This window comes from Procambarus clarkii, chromosome 59, assembly GCF_040958095.1.
Source record: "Procambarus clarkii isolate CNS0578487 chromosome 59, FALCON_Pclarkii_2.0, whole genome shotgun sequence".
NCBI lineage: Eukaryota > Metazoa > Arthropoda > Malacostraca > Decapoda > Cambaridae > Procambarus > Procambarus clarkii.
This window is the reverse complement of record NC_091208.1, coordinates 31,250,001-31,270,054: the sequence shown is the minus strand read 5'-3', so window position 1 is coordinate 31,270,054 and position 20,054 is coordinate 31,250,001. Positions and strand designations below refer to the sequence as shown.

Below are 20,054 nucleotides of genomic sequence, written 5' to 3'. Positions count from 1 at the left end.
CCTAAAAAAGGCTTTCGACAGAGTTCCACATAAGAGGTTGTTCTGGAAACTGGAAAATATTGAATGGGTGACAGGTAAACTTCTAACATGGATGAAAAATTTTCTGACTGATAGAAAAATGAGGGCAGTGATCAGAGGCAATGTATCGCACTGGAGAAATGTCATAAATAGAGTACCACAGGGTTCAGTTCTTGCACCAGTGATGTTTATTGTCTACATAAATGATCTACCTGTTGGTATACAGAATTATATGAACATGTTTGCTGATGATGCTAAGATAATAGGAAGGATAAGAAACTTAGATGATTGTCATGCCCTTCAAGAAGACCCGGACAAAATAAGTATATGGAGCACCACTTGGCAATGGAATTTAATGTTAATAAATGCCATGTTATGGAATGTGGAATAGGAGAACATAGACCCCACACAACCTGTGTATTATGTGAGAAATCTTTAAAGAATTCTGATAAAGAAAGGGATCTAGAGGTGGTTCTAGATAGAAAACTATCACCTGAGGACTACATAAAGAATATTGTGCGAGGAGCCTATGCCACGCTTTCTAACTTCAGAATTGCTTTTAAATACATGGATGGCGATATACTAAAGAAATTGTTCACGACTTTTGTTAGGCCAAAGCTAGAATATGCAGCAGTTGTGTAGTGCCCATATCTTAAGAAGCACATCAACAAACTGGAAAAGGTGCAAAGACATGCTACTAAGTGGCTCCCAGAACTGAAGGGCAAGAGCTACGAGAAGAGGTTAGAGGCATTAAATATGCCAAAACTAGAAGACAGAAGAAAAAGAGGTGATATGATCACTACATACAAAATAGTAACAGGAATTGATAAAATCGATAGGGAAGATTTCCTGAGACCTGGAACTTTAAGAACAAGAGGTCATAGATTTAAACTAGCTAAACACAGATGCCGAAGAAAAATAAGAAAATTCACTTTCGCAAACAGAGTGGTAGACGGTTGGAACAAGTTAGGTGAGAAGGTGGTGGAGGCCTAGACCGTCTGTAGTTTCAAAGCGTTATATGACAAAGGGTGCTGGGAAGACGGGACACCACGAGCGTAGGTCTCATCCTGTAACTACACTTAGGTAATTACACTTACACTTAGGTAATAGCGGCAATCCAGAACACCCCCAGTAGCTACGGGGCATGGACTGGAGAAGTGAGAGGAGCGAGAGGTGAAGCACCCTAGAGAAAAAGACACAGAACACCAGCACACGTGCACACCGCCCATATCAAAACAAACTACCACAGCCCTTGCGCAGCTGCAGGGATGGCAGATGTAGTTCGCTAGAAGTCACGAGCTGAAGAAATAAAAATCACAAATGTGACCATAAAACCAGACAAAATATTGTTGGTAACGATTGATTCCCATTTAAGAGTACACAGGTCAGCTGTGAACAGCAGGCGAAAAGAGTAAGAAGTAGCAAAACATACATAGCATAGCTCTGCATGCGGGCTACAAGGAGCACAAGCTGGCAACCCTGCGGCGCAGTACAGGAGGTCCAAACCGCACAACTCGCTCAGCGGGAGGGCGCCAACAAGGAATAAGGAAAGAAAATAAGCAGTGCCGAGACAGACCACGGAGAGAAGATACAATCACGAAAGAACGAAACAGGACCGAAACCCGAGAAGAAGCATGGCGGAAGACCAACAAGCCCTAGAAAGAACCGGAGGGAAGCCACACCAGAAGACGACAGACGTTCTAATAATACGGGAAGAAGCAAAAACCTTCCCAAACCTTCAGGAACCCATAGAAGGAAATGTAAAGCATGAAGGCACATAAAGGCACAGTCGCACCCGAGACCAAAAATCATGCAGAACCCCAAGAAGAGGGAAACACGACGGCGAAGGTCCATCCCGAGAAGGGCAAAGAAATGGAGAAAAATACCCACCGACAGGTAAAAGGGACAAGGAACTGAACCCGGGGAGGGGCCGACTCCCAACAACTCGTATCGGGGGAGGGGGGGGGGGGGTAGAAAAAACCCACTCCTCGTAACCGCAAGCCCCGCCCAGAGGGTAGATAATCCCTGGCGGGGTCCAACGGGGCTCGAGGCCGCCCAAGTCAGCCTCTCACCAGCCCCCGGGAACCCACACAGCAGGCCCCGGGGCCGAGCCGTCCCCCCAAAGCCCCAACTTCACAAGAAAAACCCGGGACAGCCGGTAAAGTACTAAGGAACGGAGCCCACTGGTAGACTCATACAACACAGGTGGAGGAACAGGCTTGAATGCCTCCTTCGCTACCCCGGAAGGGAAAATCTCAGAGATCACCAGAGTCTCAAGACCATCGAAGCCCCGCCCCGACCCCAAACCCACAAACGGTAAGGATCCGGATGCAGGGAGGAAGAGGGGGACCAGACTAAACTACAACAGGGGAAAAACAAGAGGGCACGGAAGGAAACGAAACCGAAGCGACCGACACCCCCAAGGTCCGTCATACCAACCACAAACGGGGCAGCCACAGGGCTTTCGAGGAGCAAACAACCTAGCGCGTTGCCACCATTGAAACGCAATATGCAACACCCGTGCTGCCTGCACCCCGCATAGTCAGCAGAAGACTAGGTAATCGAGCCACAAACAAGCAACAAAACTCGCAGGGCTCAGGGTCGAAGGTGCCACAGACCCCACAGGCAGCAGACGGAGGCAAAAACAGTGGAGTCACCCTGAGACAAGGGGACAGAGCAACCATCGAACTCCCACAAAGCAAGGGGGGGGACTCCGGGGTCATATCCATCGGGCCCATGCGTCCCCGTGGGGATTCCCAGGGTTCTGACACGGAACTCACGCTCAGGGAAGCCCAGGCAGAAAACTGTTAACCGGTGCCCAAGTCTACCAAACACCTTTCTAAGAACTGAACCCCCGGGACGTGTACACTCACGGGGACCTAGCAGGGGGAACCACCAGAAGAAGGAAGAGTACACAGGGGGCAAGAACCAAGGCAGACCCCCCCACCAGGCAGAAAAAGAAAAAAAAAAAACCACAAGAAGACAACGTACCCAGGCAGAACAGAGCCGGTCGCTATGATTGGTGAAAATAAGCTGCGCAGTACCCCGAGCCTCTACCAGTGCAAACTGCCCCCCTACCCTAAGGCGAATAAGGGAGACAGAACACCCAAGCAAACAAAGAGCAGCCTAAAACCAAGCAGTAAATGGCCTAGCAGAGGCAGAACCCAAGGAACTTGTGGAAGGTGGCCCCAAGCCCCAAGGGCAATATTTACAGGGCACCTAGTGAAAGAAACTCTAGGCGCATGCAGTTCAAGTACTGGAGAATCACTCCCGACTCATGCACCACCTAGAAGACACTTGGTACAGTGCTGAAACAACCACCGAAACCAGAGCACACGACCTTAGCCTCTAGCATCAGCCTTAGAACTGAAAGGTGGATAGCCGGCACGAGGGGTTTGGCTCCCCCCTAGCCCCCTCCCGGGGAGGGGGGGAGCTGCAGAAACATCGGCGCGGCAACGTGTGATATCATGATCGTTTATTCGTTTCTTTTAGGGGAGTTCTATCCACTTGTTCGGCTTTTGGTAGCAATATTTTGACCAGAATAGGGGTTTGTTTTGGGATGCTTACCTTTCTGGGTGCCTGACCCAGTTGATGGCAGACAGAATGCTCCCAACCACACAGGGGTTTCTATAGGTCATTGCTCCCCATGCCTCTCTGAGGGGGCCAGGTTCTGGCTCGTGGTCCCCGGTAGGCCCACAGAACTCCATACACATGACTGATGCCAAAGTCTGACATAAGCATATCAGCCTAGTAAGCTCTGGGGAGCCGCAGGGGCTTCCCCCAGAAAAACGCCGACCGAAGGGAGGGAGGGAAGGTTGCCGGGGAGCCTCTGGGACTCACCCAGAAACTGGCGTTTCATTATCTTCAACACTGGTTTTCTGGGGGGGGAGTCCCTATGGCTCCCTGGAGCTACTTCACCAAAGACGAAAACAGAGGGGCACAACCGCGAATCGGTCGGTGTTCACACCACAACATGAAGTCAAGACAACTGGCTGCAACAGCCGACCCAAGGTGACACAGGCCCGACTAGGCCTAGGAACATACATGAGGGAGCGTGCAGCCAGAACCCAGCGCTACTGCCAAAACAACCCTGTGCCCAAAAATCCGCCCCAAGACATGCCACCAAAGACGGCAGCAAGCTCAGCAAACCTACGAGCGTCAGGGGCACGGGGTGAGACCGCAGGCCGGCTAGACAGAAGGACCCAGCGGACGACCGGAGAGACCCGAACACGAGAACATGGAAGAAGGAAAACCAGATCAACCCAAAGCGCAACCCCGGCCACAGGGGCTGTGGCGCACAAAGAACAGCAGAGAGCCGTAACCAGAAACAAGAAGAAGCACCCCTGACTAACCAACCAAGCAGCAACAACCCCAGGGACCCCTTTGGAACCGAAGGGGCCACAACAAACTGAAGGTAATAAGAGAAAAGAGCACCCCTGCCCCAGAGCAGGACGGCTCAGGTAGAGCATGAGCAGGCCTGAGGTGAACAATGCCCTAGACAACCCGTAAATGGTGCAGAAGGAACAACAAAACCAGAGAAATCCGAAGCTGCCTCGCCAGTGCTGCACGAAACAGGGCGATGGTATGTGGCCAGAAGATGGCCCTGAACCACCACGACAGAAGGACAAGGCCACTACAACAAAGAAAGCAGTACACCAAAGAAGAGACAAAAAGAAAAAGAAGGACCGCCAGAAAACCTCATACCGCCACAGAGAAGAAGCACATAGGTGGGACACATTCAAGAAACCACCTGATCACCAAACAGATAGTGAGAGACTCAAGTCAAAATTACCAGACGAGAAGACTCGAGAAGACCGAACCAGCCCCGCCACGGACCGGACAGACCATGTAAAAGAGGTGGAGCCATGGGAAAACCCCTGGGTGCGGACACCGAGCAAGGTGCGCCGGAATCATGGCTGTCAAAGAACCAAAAGGAACATCCGCCAGGGAACAGGAACCCAAACCTGGCGAGCTGGGAAAGAACCAACCCGGCCAAGCAGACATGCCCCATCCAGGAGGTAAGGGACCCTAGAAGGAACAAAAGGCCCGATACCTGACGACAAGAAGCCACTGCTTGCAGAAACTGCCAACCGCAAACACTGCAAACAGCAAGGGCAAAAAGGGCAGCAAAAAAGCTAAGAGCCAAGGCCCAGGCAGAGGCCAACAAGGAACCGAGCACCATGAGCCGAAATCTGAGACGTGAAGCGAAAAACAGTGACACTGTAACCCACAGGAGCGGCACCACCAGCACCAGCAGGGTAGAACGAAGCATGAGTCGCTGAGGAAGGAAGGAGAACCACGAATGACATGTACCGTACTAAAACAAAAACGTACTGTCCAAAAAGGAACACAAAGAAATGCCGAAGCCAGGGGCCAGAAGCCAAGCCCCCCTGCCTCAATGAAAAGGAACTGTATGGGCAGGAGTAGGTGATCGGAAGCCAAAACACCAGCAGATATTGTAACACAGAAGCTGGTAGTGACAGACAAGGAGAAGAGGAAGAACTCAGAGCTATACCGGAACTCTGGGCCTGTTCTACAACAGGAAACTGAACAAGAACATATCCCAACCTGGCACGAGGATGAGAATAGCCAAGAGGCACCTACCAAGATACACAACAATGTGTAGTAGAGAGGTAGGAAGACGTAAAAATGCCATGAAAAGACCCAAAAGACAGTCCAAGCACTGAAAGCCACGGGCCAAGAGCATAAGCAATCGGCAACAGAAGGCACATGAACCATATACACAGACTAGTAGCGAGGGAAAAACAAGATATTCGGCCAAAAGGCAAGTGCAAATGAGAGAAGCAAACCTCCACATTAGCACCAAAACCCAGACCCCAAGAACAGGAAATCTACGCATGATCCCATCAGCCGAGGAACTGAAGTGTGGATCGCTGGCGCAAGGGTCTGGGGCTCCCCCTTTCCCCTCCCGAGGAGGGATGAGGAGTTGCACAGACATGCAGCGCGGCTCGTGTGACGTCATGCTTGTTGCCTACCTGCCAGTGTGACGTCATGCTTGTTGCCTACCTGCCAGTGTGACGTCATGCTTGTTGCCTACCTGCCAGTGTGATGTCATGCTTGTTGTCTACCTGCCAGTGTGACGTCATGCTTGTTGCCTACCTGCCAGTGTGACGTCATGCTTGTTGTCTACCTGCCAGTGTGACGTCATGCTTGTTGCCTACCTGCCAGTGTGACGTCATACTTGTTGCCTACCTGCCAGTGTGACGTCATGCTTGTTGTCTACCTGCCAGTGTGACGACATGCTTGTTGCCTACCTGCCAGTGTGACGTCATGCTTGTTGCCTACCTGCCAGTGTGATGTCATGTTTGTTGCCTACCTGCCAGCCTGTCAGCCAGCCTGTCAGCCAGCCTACCTGCCTGCCTACCTGTCTGCCTGCCTGCCAGCCTGCCTGCCTGCCTGCCAGCCTGCCTGCCAGCCAGCCAGCCTGCCAGCTTGCCTGCCAGCTTGCCTGCCAGCCTGCCTGCCAGCCTGCCAGTCTGCCTGACAGCCTGCCACTCTACCTGACAGCCTGCCTGCCTGCCAGTCAAAAATTTTACTAATATCTGCTTGTAGTTTTTGAAAGTCCTCAGCAGAGGTAATTTTCATGCTGATTTTTGTGTCATTTGCAAAGGATGATACGAAGCTGTGACTAATATTTTTGTTTATATCTGATATGAGAATATGGAAAAGCAGTGGTGCAAGGACTGTACCTTGAGATACAGAGCTTTTAACTGCATTTGGACTCTATTTTATATGGTTGACTATTACTCTTTGTGTTCTGTTCGACAGAAAACTGAGTATCCATCGTCCTACTTTATCAGTTATTATCATTGACCTCATTTTGTGTGTTATCACTCCATGGTCACTTTTGTCGAATGCCTTTGCTATTAGGATTCTATTAGGAGGCCATTTATGAACTTAACTTTATTTCTTGATTTTGGTTTCAGGCCTTGAATGTTTGCAAATATGAAAGATTTCCCACATTGCCTGTCACTTCTGGTGGGCTTTGGTAGTTCACTCCCCTCTCCATCCAGGTCCAGGGTGTGTTGTTTTGGTAGTGTTTCATCCAGGTTTGGTATTAGTATGGGTGTTGTGTGGTATAGTACCTGTGTACTTGTTGATAATTCGTATTCCAGTCTTGTGGGTATCTCCCTTCCCCTCTGTAACCTTGCAGTGGTTCCATCTGACTGTTACTCTGTTACTTTCTCTTACATGTTCTATTCTGTTTCTGACTTCCTCTAAAAAATTTCCAGTAGTGTCATATTGATCTTCCCATCTATAATGCTGTGTACCTCTCACATGGAATTCCGGACACTGAAGATTGTAACAATTTTTGTTCCTAATTGAAAATTTCCATAATTTAGGATAGAAGTATCTGCACTCTGGTCCAAAGCGGCATGTACCCCTCGCCAATATGTTCGAGCATTTTCGAGGATGCAGAAAAGTGCATTTTGCTCCTAATTTCCCATATTTGCATATTCCTTGTGCATAGAATTTGAAAATATTTTCAGTTTTTACTTTTTTCAGGGCATTTATACCTGTGCCTGTCTTGTCTACCTCTTTATTGGAGCCATCTCCATCTTTCGTCCCAAGTCCTTCCTTTATACACTCTTTCTCACTGTTGCTCTCATTGTCTATATTATCTGGCTCTGTAATATTGCTGATGTATTGTACAAAAATACCCTCTTCCTCCACACTACTACTGCGGTTCTCTAAACCACCTGTTCCTGAATTTTTGGTCGTTATCCAGTATTGTTTTTTCCCAGTCCGCATATATCCCTGGTAGCTTGTCTGTGAATGATAATCTCTGTGACTCAGGAATGTTTTTCATCAGTTTAGTTAGGTTTTCCCACATTAACCTGTCATCTTTGCAACCAAGTATGTCTTTTAAATACTTCCAAACACTTGCCACACACCTTTCCTTTCACCTTTCACTGATGACAACAAAGAAATGAGCGAAATACTGAGGAATCAGCACGACTCTGTTTTCACCGAGCCACTAAACACACCGAAGATTGATAACCCAAATGAATTTTTCATGGATATGATACCAACATCAAATCATATATCAGATGTCACCCTATCCCCACTGGATTTTGAAGAAGCCATAGACAGTATGCTATGCACTCTGCACCAGGCCCTGACTCTTGGAACTCTATATTCATCAAGAACTGTAAAAAACCCAGCGTTGAATGTAATGAAACGCCATTTTCTGGGTGAGACCCGGAGGCTTCCCGGAGCTTTACCGGCTGATATGCTAATGTCAGACTTTGGCATCAGTCATGTGTATGGAGTACTAGGGCCTACCGGGGACCACGGCCAGAACCTGGCCCCCTCAGAGAGGCAAGGGGAGCAATGGCCTATAGAAACCCCCGTGTGGATGGAAGCATTCTATGTCTGCCATCGACCGGGTCAAGCATCCAGAAAGGTAAGCATTCCAAAACAAACCCCTATTCTGGTGAAAATTGCTACCTAAAGCTGAACTAGTGGATAGAACTCTTCAACAGAAAACAAGGAAACTAGTATGACGTCATACGTCACCGCGCCGCTGTCTGCGCAGCTCCCCCCTCCCCGGGAGGGGGAAGGGGGAGCCCCAGACCTCCCACGCCGGCTATCCACCCATCAGTTCTGAGGCTGGATGTCAAAACACGCGAAAAAAACGCCGACCGGAGGGAGGGAGGGTTGCCGGGGAGCCTTCGGGTCTCACCCAGAAAATGGCGTTTCATTACATTCAACGCTGGTTTTCTGGGGGGAGCCCCGTCGGCTCCCCGGAGCTAACTACCCACAGAGGAAGGTCAAAGGGACAGAACCGGGAGGCGGACACCACGCACCCCCCAAGGAGGCGAGACAACCGGCAGCAAATGCCAACCCAAGGCGCCACAGCCCCGAAAATTCCCGGGAACAACACGAGAACAACGAGCAGCAAGGCCCCTGCACGAACACCAAAAATCCACGCCCGAAAGACTGCAAGGCCATGTCGCCCAGACGGCAGCGAGAGCAGCGAAGCCACGAACGCCACAGGCATGAGGGAAGAACACAGGCCGCGTAGGCCGCGTAGCCGCAAGAACACGGCTGACCACCCGGGACACTATCACCCGCGAACCGGGAAGAACAGAACCGGATCAACGCAAAACGCGCTCCGGACCCAAACGCCGTGGCACGCAAACAACAGCGGAGGGCCGCCACTGAACACAAAAACGACACACTCCCGGCCCGACCAACGAAGCACCAACAAACCCTGAACCCCTCCAGAATGCAGCAGCCCCACCCCACGCCAGAAAAGATGGAGACTGCTGCCACCGAACAACCAAAACGCTAAAACCGAAGGAGCAAGAAAACTCAGCGACTCGACCCCCAGAGGCAAAGGCCAAAAGGAAAGAGCCGACGAAAAACACACCGGAACCGAAGGGGCACTACCAACTGAGGAGAAGACAGAGCACGCTGACCAGAGACCAGGATGGTGCAAGCGGCGCACGAACAGGCCGGAGGTGAAACGACACACAAGACAGCTGACTAACGGTGCAGAAGCAACACCAAGACCGAAAGCAAGCTGAAGCGGCTCCGCCCGCGCCGCACGAAAAGAGGCGACAGTATGTGGCAAGACGACGGCCCCAACCCCCACCAGAAAACCAAGCCGAGAGTAAACCAAGCTAACAAGAGTAACCACCTAAGAAGGGACAGGAAAAGGAAGGACCGCCAAAATACCCCATACTGCCGCCAAGAGAAGCACACAGGTGGGACACCTACCACGAAGCCACCCGACCACCAACCGGAGGCGAGACCGCGAGGCAGAACATAAGCAGCCCCGACAAGGCCTCTCCATGCCCAGGAAAAGGCGGAGTCGCGGGAAGATCTCGGGCGCGACCACCGAAACCCAGGCGGCACAAGGAGATGGAACGTCTGCCGAACAGAAAAACACCCCAAAGCATGCAAGCCCTCCAGGAGTTCAGAACGACGGGTCCGACGCGAGACATCGCAAGACCCAAAAAAAAACAACCGGCAGGGCAAGCTAGGAAACCAAAGAAGGCGGAAGGGTCGCCGCCAGAACAGTACCCGAACCAAGGGGTACGAACAACTGCAATAGACCGAGATAAAGAAGCACATCACAGGACACAGGCTGACAAACGCCTAAGAACACACGCAGAACATCCCTGCTGCAGAGGAGGCAGGAAGAAAGAGCAGAAGCACAAAAACCCCAGGAGAACAACCAGGGGTGGACAATCAGGCAGGGACAGTAACCCCCATGCAATCCCCAGGCACAAAACGGCAGCAAAGTGCCACTCCACAACCGGACACAGGAACAAGGACACGCCACCGTGAAACACGGTACCAATGCACACGTGCAGCAGCAGCAACAGGCACCACTGCAACATGCAACATGTAAATAGCAACTCCCTTCTGCAAAGGCAGAGAACGGAGCAGGCAGACCCCAGACAGGGCCAATGGAGACACGACAAAACCCCGCAGACCCAGAAACTTGCCCCAGGCAACCGACGGCGGAGAAACCCCGCTCGATACCTGCTGGAAGAGGTACTGGGAGCTCTTTTACACCTGAAGCCCGGCCCAAGGCCAGGCTAGACCGGCCAGAGGGTGGCCCACCAGGCAGCTGCCAGGAGCAGTCCACCGGCCCACATACCCCCACAACCAGGACGGGCCGGAACTGCCATACGAAAACAGGCTAGTGTGCCCTGGAAGTCCACGGACGAACCAGCAAGAAGGCTTATGCTCGCAAGTAGGTCGTGTAACAAGCACAGACCTCTGATGGTAATACAGTGTTCCCCAAATGTGCCAAGAGCACCACTGCACTCCACTGGGACTATCCCGCAAGTTCTACCAGATAGGCGGGACCCAAGAGCCAGAGCTAAAATCCTGCAAGCACAGCCAGGAGCCTAACCAGGTGAGTACAGAACCAACCCTACAACCCCCACACCTCACAACATTAAAAAAGGAGGGTCCCCTGAATGACTCCAGCATGGGTTGGACATGCACGTGAGGGGGACAAGAAGGGTTGAAAAAGCGACAGTCACTGGTGTGCGAACGGTCTCAGTCATACAAAAATATACCTAAACAAAGACAGGTATATAAACAACTCCGCATCCAGCGCCCGGCCAAAAGACGCCAGACCGCAGAAACTCACCTGGCGAACGGTGGCACGAACTTGACACGACTCAACCGTGCCCAGAAGAACCTGGGAGCACCGCCAGGTGAAGACGCCGGACCCTGCCGGGCCCGCAGGAGAGCAGGGAGAGGCGAAGGAGGCGGTCCACCCCCATGACACAGGGAAAACCGCGGTGTCCTCCCCACAACTGGGAACCAGGACACCCCCTTCGCGCCGGGGGTGTCCTGGTGTCCTGCGGTACATACCGCAGCCAGGGAGAAGAACGAGAGGCGAAGCACTGTAGCAAAAAAGGGCGCAAAACACCAGCACTGAAACACCGCCCAGACCAAAACAAACTCCACAGCGCATGCGCATAACACGCTGGCCGAACCGCACACCCTCTCTGCGGGAAGGCGCCAGCCAGGACTACTGCACGAGAAAAGTAGCCAAAAGAGGAAGCAGGAACAATAAAACCGGCCAAAGAAGCAAAGAGCCCAAAAAGTAGCCCAACCGGGCAACAAGTAGCCCAACCGGGCGACAAGCAGCCCAACCGGGCGACAAGCAGCCCTAACCGGGCGACAAGCAGCCCAACCGGGCGACAAGCAGCCCAACCGGGCGACAAGCAGCCCAACCGGGCGACAAGCAGCCCAACCGGGCGACAAGCAGCCCAACCGGGCGACAAGCAGCCCAACCGGGCGACAAGTAGCCCAACCGGGCCACAAGTAGCCCAACCGGGCGACAAGCAGCCCAACCGGGCGACAAGTAGCCCAACAGGGTGACAAGGACGAGGAGCCGACAGACGTTCCAATAATGCGGGAAGTAGCAAAAAAACCTTCCCGTACCCTCGAGAACACAGAAGCCAACACTAGTCCCGAAGGCACACGAAGGCGCAGGCGCACCCGAGATCAGAAGTCACGCAGAACCCCATCGAACGGGGAAACATAACGAAAGCACCGTCCCAAAAAGGGGTGGGAGGAAACATCCACCCACAGGACGGAACCAACCGACTCAAAGGCCAAGGAACCGAGCCCGGGGAGAGGCCGACGCCCAACAGCACGTACGGCGAGAGGGGAGGAAAGACCCCACTCCGCGTAACCACAAACCCCGCCTAGAGGGGGATAAAAAAAAAACCCACGGGGTCCAACGGGGCCAAGGCCCCCCAAGTTAGCCCCTTCCCAGCCCCGGGAACCTACACGACAGGCCCCGGGGCCGAGCCGTTCCCCCAAAGCCCCGGCCGTACCAGAAAACCGGGGCAGCCGTGAAAACACTAAGGAAGGGAGCCCACTGGCAGACTCATACAACACGGCTGGAGGAACAGGCTCAAATGCCCCCGTTACTACCCCGGAAGGGGAATTCCCCGAGACTGCCCGAGTCTCAACACCATCAAAAACCCCGCCCCGAACCTACAGACGGTAAGGAACCGGATGCAGGCAGGAAGGGTGATCCGGGGGAAAGACAAGGGGGCGTGGATGGAACCGAAGCAACCAACACCTCCAAGTCCCAAAACGAACTACAACGGGGCAGCCCCGGGGCTCCCGGGGAGGAAACCACGAGAACGTTGCCACCACCAAGGCTCAAGTGCAACGCCCCTGCTGCCTGCACCCGCTTTGTTAGCACAACTGGGTAACCGAGCCACAACGAGCAACCAAACTCGCAGGACTCCGGGTCGAAGGTGTCACCGACCCCACAGGCAACAGACGGAGGCAAAACAGAGAGTCACCCAGAGACAAAGGGTAAGAGCAACCCTCAAACTCGCTGGAAGCGAGGGGGGGACTCTGGGGTCACATCCATCGGACACGCGCGCCCCCAGGGGTTTCCCAGGGTCCCGAGCGTTTACTATAAGAGGACTCGCGCTCAGGTAATCCCAGGCAGGGTACTGCTAACCGGCACCCAAAGCTACCTAACAACTTTCTAAGAGCTGAACCCCCGGGACATGTACACTCACGGGGACCTAGCAGGGGGTACCACCAGAAAATACTCAGAACACATAGGACACAAGGGGCAAGAACGAAGGCAGACCCCTCCCCACCAGGTAGATAAACAAAAAGAAAAAAAAGAAAACCCCGCAAGAGGACAGCGTACCCAAGCGGAACAGAGCCGGCCGCTATGATTGGTAAAGACAAGCTGCACAGTACCCTGCGCCCCACCAGTGCAAAAACTGCCCCTTACTCTAAGGTGAACAAGGGAGACAGAACACCCGAGCACACAAAGAGCGGCCGAAAACCAAGCAGTAAACGGCCAAGCAGGGGCAGGACCCAAGGAACTTGTGGAAGGTGGCCCCAAGCCCCAAGGGCAGTACTTACAGGGCACCTAGGGAAGGGAACCCTAGGCGCATGCAGCCCGAGTACTGGAGAATCACTCCCGGCTCACGCACCACCTAGAAAACAGACACCACACTCTAGGTACAGTGCTGAAACAACCACTGGAGCCGGAGCACATAACCGGTGCCTATAGCATCAGCCGAAGAACTGATGGGTGGATAGCCGGCGTGGGAGGTCTGGGGCTCCCCCTTCCCCCTCCCGGGGAGGGGGGAGCTGCGCAGACAGCGACGCGGTGACGTATGACGTCATACTAGTTTCCTTGTTTTCTGTTGAAGAGTTCTATCCACTAGTTCGGCTTTAGGTAGCAATTTTCACCAGAATAGGGGTTTGTTTTGGAATGCTTACCTTTCTGGATGCTTGACCCGGTCGATGGCAGACATAGAATGCTTCCAACCACACGGGGGTTTCTATAGGCCATTGCTCCCCTTGCCTCTCTGAGGGGGCCAGGTTCTGGCCGTGGTCCCCAGTAGGCCCTAGAACTCCATACACATGACTGATGCCAAAGTCTGACATTAGCATATCAGCCGGTAAAGCTCCGGGGAGCCGACGGGGCTCCCCCCAGAAAAACTGCTATCGCAGGCCCTTCACATTCTTTGGAGACAATGCCTAGATACTGGCATTATCCCTGACATATTAAAAACAGCAGAGATAGCACCGCTCCATAAAGGAGGAAATAAGGCAAAGGCAAAAAATTACAGACCGATAGCACTAACATCGCACATCATAAAAATCTTTGAGAGAGTGCTAAGAAGTAAGATCACAAAATACATGGAATCACAGTATCTCCATAACCCCGGACAACATGGTTTCAGAACAGGGTGCTCTTGCCTATCACAGTTGTTGGACCACTATGACATGGCACTAGATGCCATGGAAGAGAAACAAAACGCTGATGTAATTTATACAGATTTCACAAACGCCTTTGACGAATGTGACCATGGTGTTATTGCACATAAAATGAGTTCAAAAGGAATTACCGGAAAAATAGGCAGATGGATCTACAATTTACTGACTAATAGAACCCAATGTGTAATAGTCAACAAAATGAAATCCTGACCATTAACCGTAAAGAGCTCAGTCCCCCAGGGTACTGTGCTAGCTCCAGTACTTTTTCTCATCCTCATATTGGACATAGGCAAGGACACAACCTATAGTACTGTATCATCCTTTGCAGATGACACTAGGATTTGTACCTTGCTCCCCTACCAGTGACGAAACCACCTCCTACCCAGAGGTAAACAGAGGTGCATGAAGCACCCTTAGCTGACTCCAAGGACGGTCAATTACTGAGCAGTAAAAGACCTCAGCGGAGGTAGCCCCCAAGCAACTTGTGGAAGATAACCCCAAGCCACAAGGGCAGTACTTACAGAGCACCTAGGGGAAGGTAACCTTAGATGCATGCATCCCGAGTACTGGTGAAATTACTCCTGGCTCACACACCACCATGGGCAGGACCACCTTGAGGTTACCTTGAGGTGATTCCAGGGCTCAACGACCCTGCGGCCCAGTCGTCAACAACCAGACCTTCTCGTTGCTGGACTGGTCAACCAGGTTGTTGGACGCGACTGCTCACAGCCTGATGTATGAGTCACAGCCTGGTTGATCAGGTATCCTTTGGAGAAGTTTTTCAAGTTGTCTCTTGAACACTGTGAGGGGTCGGCCAGTGTTCAAGAGAGAACTTGACAAACATCTCCAAAGGATACCTGATCACCCAGGCTGTGACTCATGTCAGGCTGCGAGCAGCCGCATTCAACAGCCTGGTTGACCAGTCCAGCAACGAGGAGGCCTTTTCGACGACTGGACCGCAGGGTCGGTAAGCCCCGGAATCACCTTAAGGTAACCTGAAGGTAACCACCTCCATTGTCTGATGTATTGTATTTGTGCTTCACTGTATGGATCACTTGTTGATTTCAGTAATTTTATTATTTACAATACAGTATTACATGTATATATTTATAATATTTTATGTTTACCATATATTTGTAATATATGTTACTTTGTTCAAACTTTATGGCAGGTACTTAGCGTAGGGCAGAGAAAACGGTTGGGGTGTGATGTACCGTCGACCTTTGTTGTCCCAGGATGGATGCCATCAGTTTCCAGGTTCACATTTCCATATTACACTATATATTGTCCGTATATTATCACTGAGGGACGTGCCTGGGTAGGCCTCATGGCTTGTGTAAACACAGCCTAGCGTGACGTCGTCTCTTGCCACTATTCTATATTTCTAATATTCGATATTTCTAATATTCTATGCACGATTCTCCTACACTTCCAACTTATATGTGTTGTGTTACCTGTTCCACTTCACTGTTCGCTATATTTCATATATCGCCAACACACATATACACAGAGCCTCGTGGCACTGCTCCCACGTGGTCACACGTTTATTCTCTATTTAACGCAAAGTTCCATCGTTCATGACTGTATTCAACTTTCCAAAGGGTCACTATGCACTTTGTGATGTCTGTAATCAGTAATCCATGGCTGTAATCCTAAGAAATCCCAGTAAATGTCATGATTTTAACAGAGCGCGCACACACACGTTCCCCCCCCTTCCCTGCCAAGCAGTAGAGTCCACCTACACCACCACCTGCCACTGCACCAAATACCACCTGCCACCTACTACTGCCCCTACCTTACCTTGAGGTGCTTCCGGGGCTTAGCGTCCCCGCGGCCCGGTCGTCGATCCTAACACCACCTGCCACCACCAACCACCTACTACTGCACCTAACACCACCTGCCACCTACTACTGCCCCTAACACCACCTGCCACCTACTACTGCACCTAACACCACCTGGCATCTTCCACCACACCTAACACCACTTGTCATGAGAATACAGCTCGGGCCAAGTACCGAGGCAGGGTGCCACATAGTCTTCCCAACTTGGTTTCTTCTGTTGATATTTACTTACAGTAAGGAAGAAGGACGGAATAGTTACTTGTCATACTAACACTTTCAAGATTAACCCATGTTAACGACGCCATTTGAAACACCCTATCATGTCATATATGACATAACCACGAGCACTAACCTCAATCCACGATGGAGCGTCAATTATTTGCTTGAAGTATGAGTAATATAGACCCTGCTCAGTTCGGAAGGATATTTCCCTCTCAATCTCCTGAAATGATAAAAATATTTTTATAGTGTGTATGAAATATCTTGGTAAATCAGAGGGTTTAATACAACTTTAGGGTAAATGAAAATGAAACTGATACACACCAGTTTCTAGAAGAGAGAGAGGGGGATATAATTACCTAAGTGTAGTCACAGGAAGGATGCTACGCTCATGGTGTCCCGTCTTCCCAGTACTCTTTCTCATATAACACTTTGAAACTACTTCTGGCTCGTGGTCCCCAGTAGGCTGATCTCCACTGAATGATGCCCCAGACTAATACTAGTATAGTGTATAACAGTCCAATAGCTACAGGGAGCCTCTCCCCACAGAAAACCTGCTATCATTTCATGATCATATTACTACGTGAATGTAGTTATTGTCATGAATGTTACTAGGTGAATGCAGCCCTCATCACTGTATAAAATTCCTTCATAAGTACATGATATGAATACCAATGATGTTCATATGGTACTCACAACTCCCAATGGTTGTAATGAGGTATACTGTACCAGGTAAACCAATCATCAATTGAACCATTATGAATTATGTGTACAAAGAGCCTATCATCATCTGTGGTGGCACACTGGTGGCTTACACATTTCTTTCAATCTACACTCACCCATCTGGTGCCAATTATGCCATATGTCATCGCCCAGACCCCAACATCATTGTATACAGTATTATGTTCGTATCCTTTATATGGTTGTAATGAAGCAATTGAAACATTATCACATGTTATGTAAATTATAGTATTTGAATTATCAAGTTACTCAAAACACACACTCTTGTCAATAAAGAGAAACAAGTAATAAACAATCAGAGAAACATCCACAGAGAACACAGGAGTCATGTCTCGCATACCTCAGTGTCAGCAAAGTTGGGTATCATGTGGTGAGTGATGCCAGACCACAGCCACCCCAAAACCTGTCAGTGTGTGTTACAGTCACTATGGACCAGTAACCGGGTTCTTGATGTATAAACCTCTTTAACCCTTAGACCGCACAATACATATATAGATGATGTGAGTAACATTACCGATACCGCGCAATACATTAATAGCTGTTTTAGTGTCTAGCGCTTTCATTTAAACGCCCTGCGTGGGATAGGGGCAGCTATAGTGCAGCCACGACCGATAGTTGGTAGACGCCACCTAGAAAAAAATTTGTGGCCAACATTCCTGGGTGTGAGAGCCTCAGTACTGAGCGAGCCACCAAGGCTGATGCACACAGCATGATCTCACAGCACCGCTGTTCAGCTTTTGATCACAACATCGCCTAAAAATGTCAAAATATATATATGTACATGCTATTATTTAGCGATGATAGTATTACAGAAGACCCTTGACTGTGATAAAACTGACCAGGATTCTGATAATAGCAGGATTGTGGTGATACTTAGCGCTGTGCTCCATGGTAGGAGGAGTAATGATGAGGGAGGAGGGTGGTGGCGTCGTGTTCTGACTGTGTGTGGCCACCTTTTATTGACTGGACTTACCATACCAGCTTAGTGGTTCGCCATGGTGAACACAAATGTAGATAAAGGTACTTATATATAACGTGTGTATAGACTGTAATAACAGCTATAGCAGTATGTTGGGAGCCGCCATTTTGGTGAGGGAGGTGCGTCGTCTGCACGACTTGTCATGTTGTTTACTGGTGGCCACTATGGTCTTTGGGCACCATATCAGCTTATTTGTACAGGTATGATGAATAAAACATGTAGATACTTATATATTTTGTGTGCATATAGTGTAATAACACCACAAACAGTATTGTTGGAGGAGAAATATTAGTGTGTCTGGCCTTGAAGCAGTGAGGGGCGGCAGCCAACAGCTGACTGTGTGTGGGGCTTTGTCTCTTATTGCTTGAACTCACCATACAAGCTTAGATGTACAGTTATGGTGAAGAAAACATGTAGATACTTATATTTAACATCTGTGTATAATGAATAAAAGGAAAAACAGTATGGTTGGAGGAGTATGTTGGCGAGTGAGGTGGTGAGTGAGGGAGTGGTGGGGAGTGGCTGACTGGCTGGTGAGTGAAGGCCACTCTTCGTTGCTTTTTGACTCACAATACCAACTAAGTGGTTCGTTATGGTGACCAAAATATGCAGATACATATATTTAACCTGTGTATATAGTGTAATAACAGCAAAATTATTTGTTTATTGTTTTATGTAACATAATAATTGACTCACTAATATGAACACAATAATTTTGAGTACAGCGATAGTTCACACATTTTATTATATAAATATATCACAATACACACTATTGAATACTATTACTGCAAAAAAAAAATAAATAAATCAGAGACATTGAAATAACAAGGTAATATCATCTTGATGGCAACCCCAGCCTGACAGCTCAGGCGGAGCAGACCTCATCTGGCGACTGCTCTGTCATCCTCACTTTTTTGCCAGACTTCCCGCCCTATTGCGCCCAAAATTCGCCACCTACGATTTTTTTATCTTTCCCGTGATCTTGGAACACAAATGAACACTTTTATAAGACGAAAGAATTTTCTGGAATTATTTTTTTGTTGTGCTTGTGGGTGTTCAAGCAATTATGACCCTTAGGGGCCCAATGGTTAAGTGTATCCGACCCCAAGTCAGTAGTACGCTTTCAAGAATTGGCTATATAGTACAATAGAGAGAAAGGGGGGGGGGGGATGAACAAAACACTATTCCCTTCACCAATATATTTACACTTAAGCCCTTAAATTATAATAAATAGGTTATTACAGTACAACCTCGATTCAACGTACCCCGATTCAACGAATCTCCGGCTGGTTCGCACACTTTTCAGGCTGAATTTACTCACCCGGTTCGACGAACAATGGTTCGCCGAAGCGGGGGATGTTCGGATTTGCTTACGATGTCCAGACAGAATTCACAGACTGGTGGAAAACTTTCCCATTCTATCACAGATTACAATTAATAATTCCCTCATATGACAAGTTTGATCACACAAGTGGACCGCACAAGTGGACCACACAAGTGGACCGCACAAGTGGACCACACAAGTGGACCGCACAAGTGGACCACACAAGTGGACCGCACAAGTGGTCCACAAGCTTACAATGTTGGGACAGAGTTCAGAGACTGGTGGAAAACTTTCCCATTCTATCACAGATTACAATTAATAATTCCCTCATATGACAAGTTCGATCACACAAGTGAACCGCACAAGTGGACCGCACAAGTGGTCCACAAGCTTACAATGTTGGGACAGAGTTCACAGAGTGGTGGAAAACTTTCTCATTCTATCACAGATTACAATTAATAGTTCCCCCATATGACAAGTTTGATCACACAACTGGACCGCACAAGTGAGTGGACCGCACAAGCGAGTCCACAAACTTACGATGTTGCAGAGTTCAGAGAGTTGTGGAAAACTGTCTCATTCTATCACAGTTTACAATTAATAATTCCTTCATAAGACAAGTTGCATCACACAATTAGGTGGACCATACAACAAGTGAACCATATGA

At 49.8% G+C, this 20,054-nt stretch overlaps 1 protein-coding gene across 2 annotated transcripts in view; it reads right to left on the bottom strand.

Moving 5' to 3' along the window:
- The window catches only part of LOC123768069 (protein C-mannosyl-transferase DPY19L3), a 273,308-nt gene that overhangs the window by 208,704 nt on the left and 44,550 nt on the right, over positions 1-20,054 (bottom strand). For both annotated transcript variants that reach the window (XM_045758333.2, XM_069307073.1), the window contains one exon: positions 16,477-16,566. In XM_045758333.2, coding sequence (XP_045614289.2) covers positions 16,477-16,566 — 90 coding nt within the window. The remainder of the gene's footprint in view (positions 1-16,476; positions 16,567-20,054) is intronic.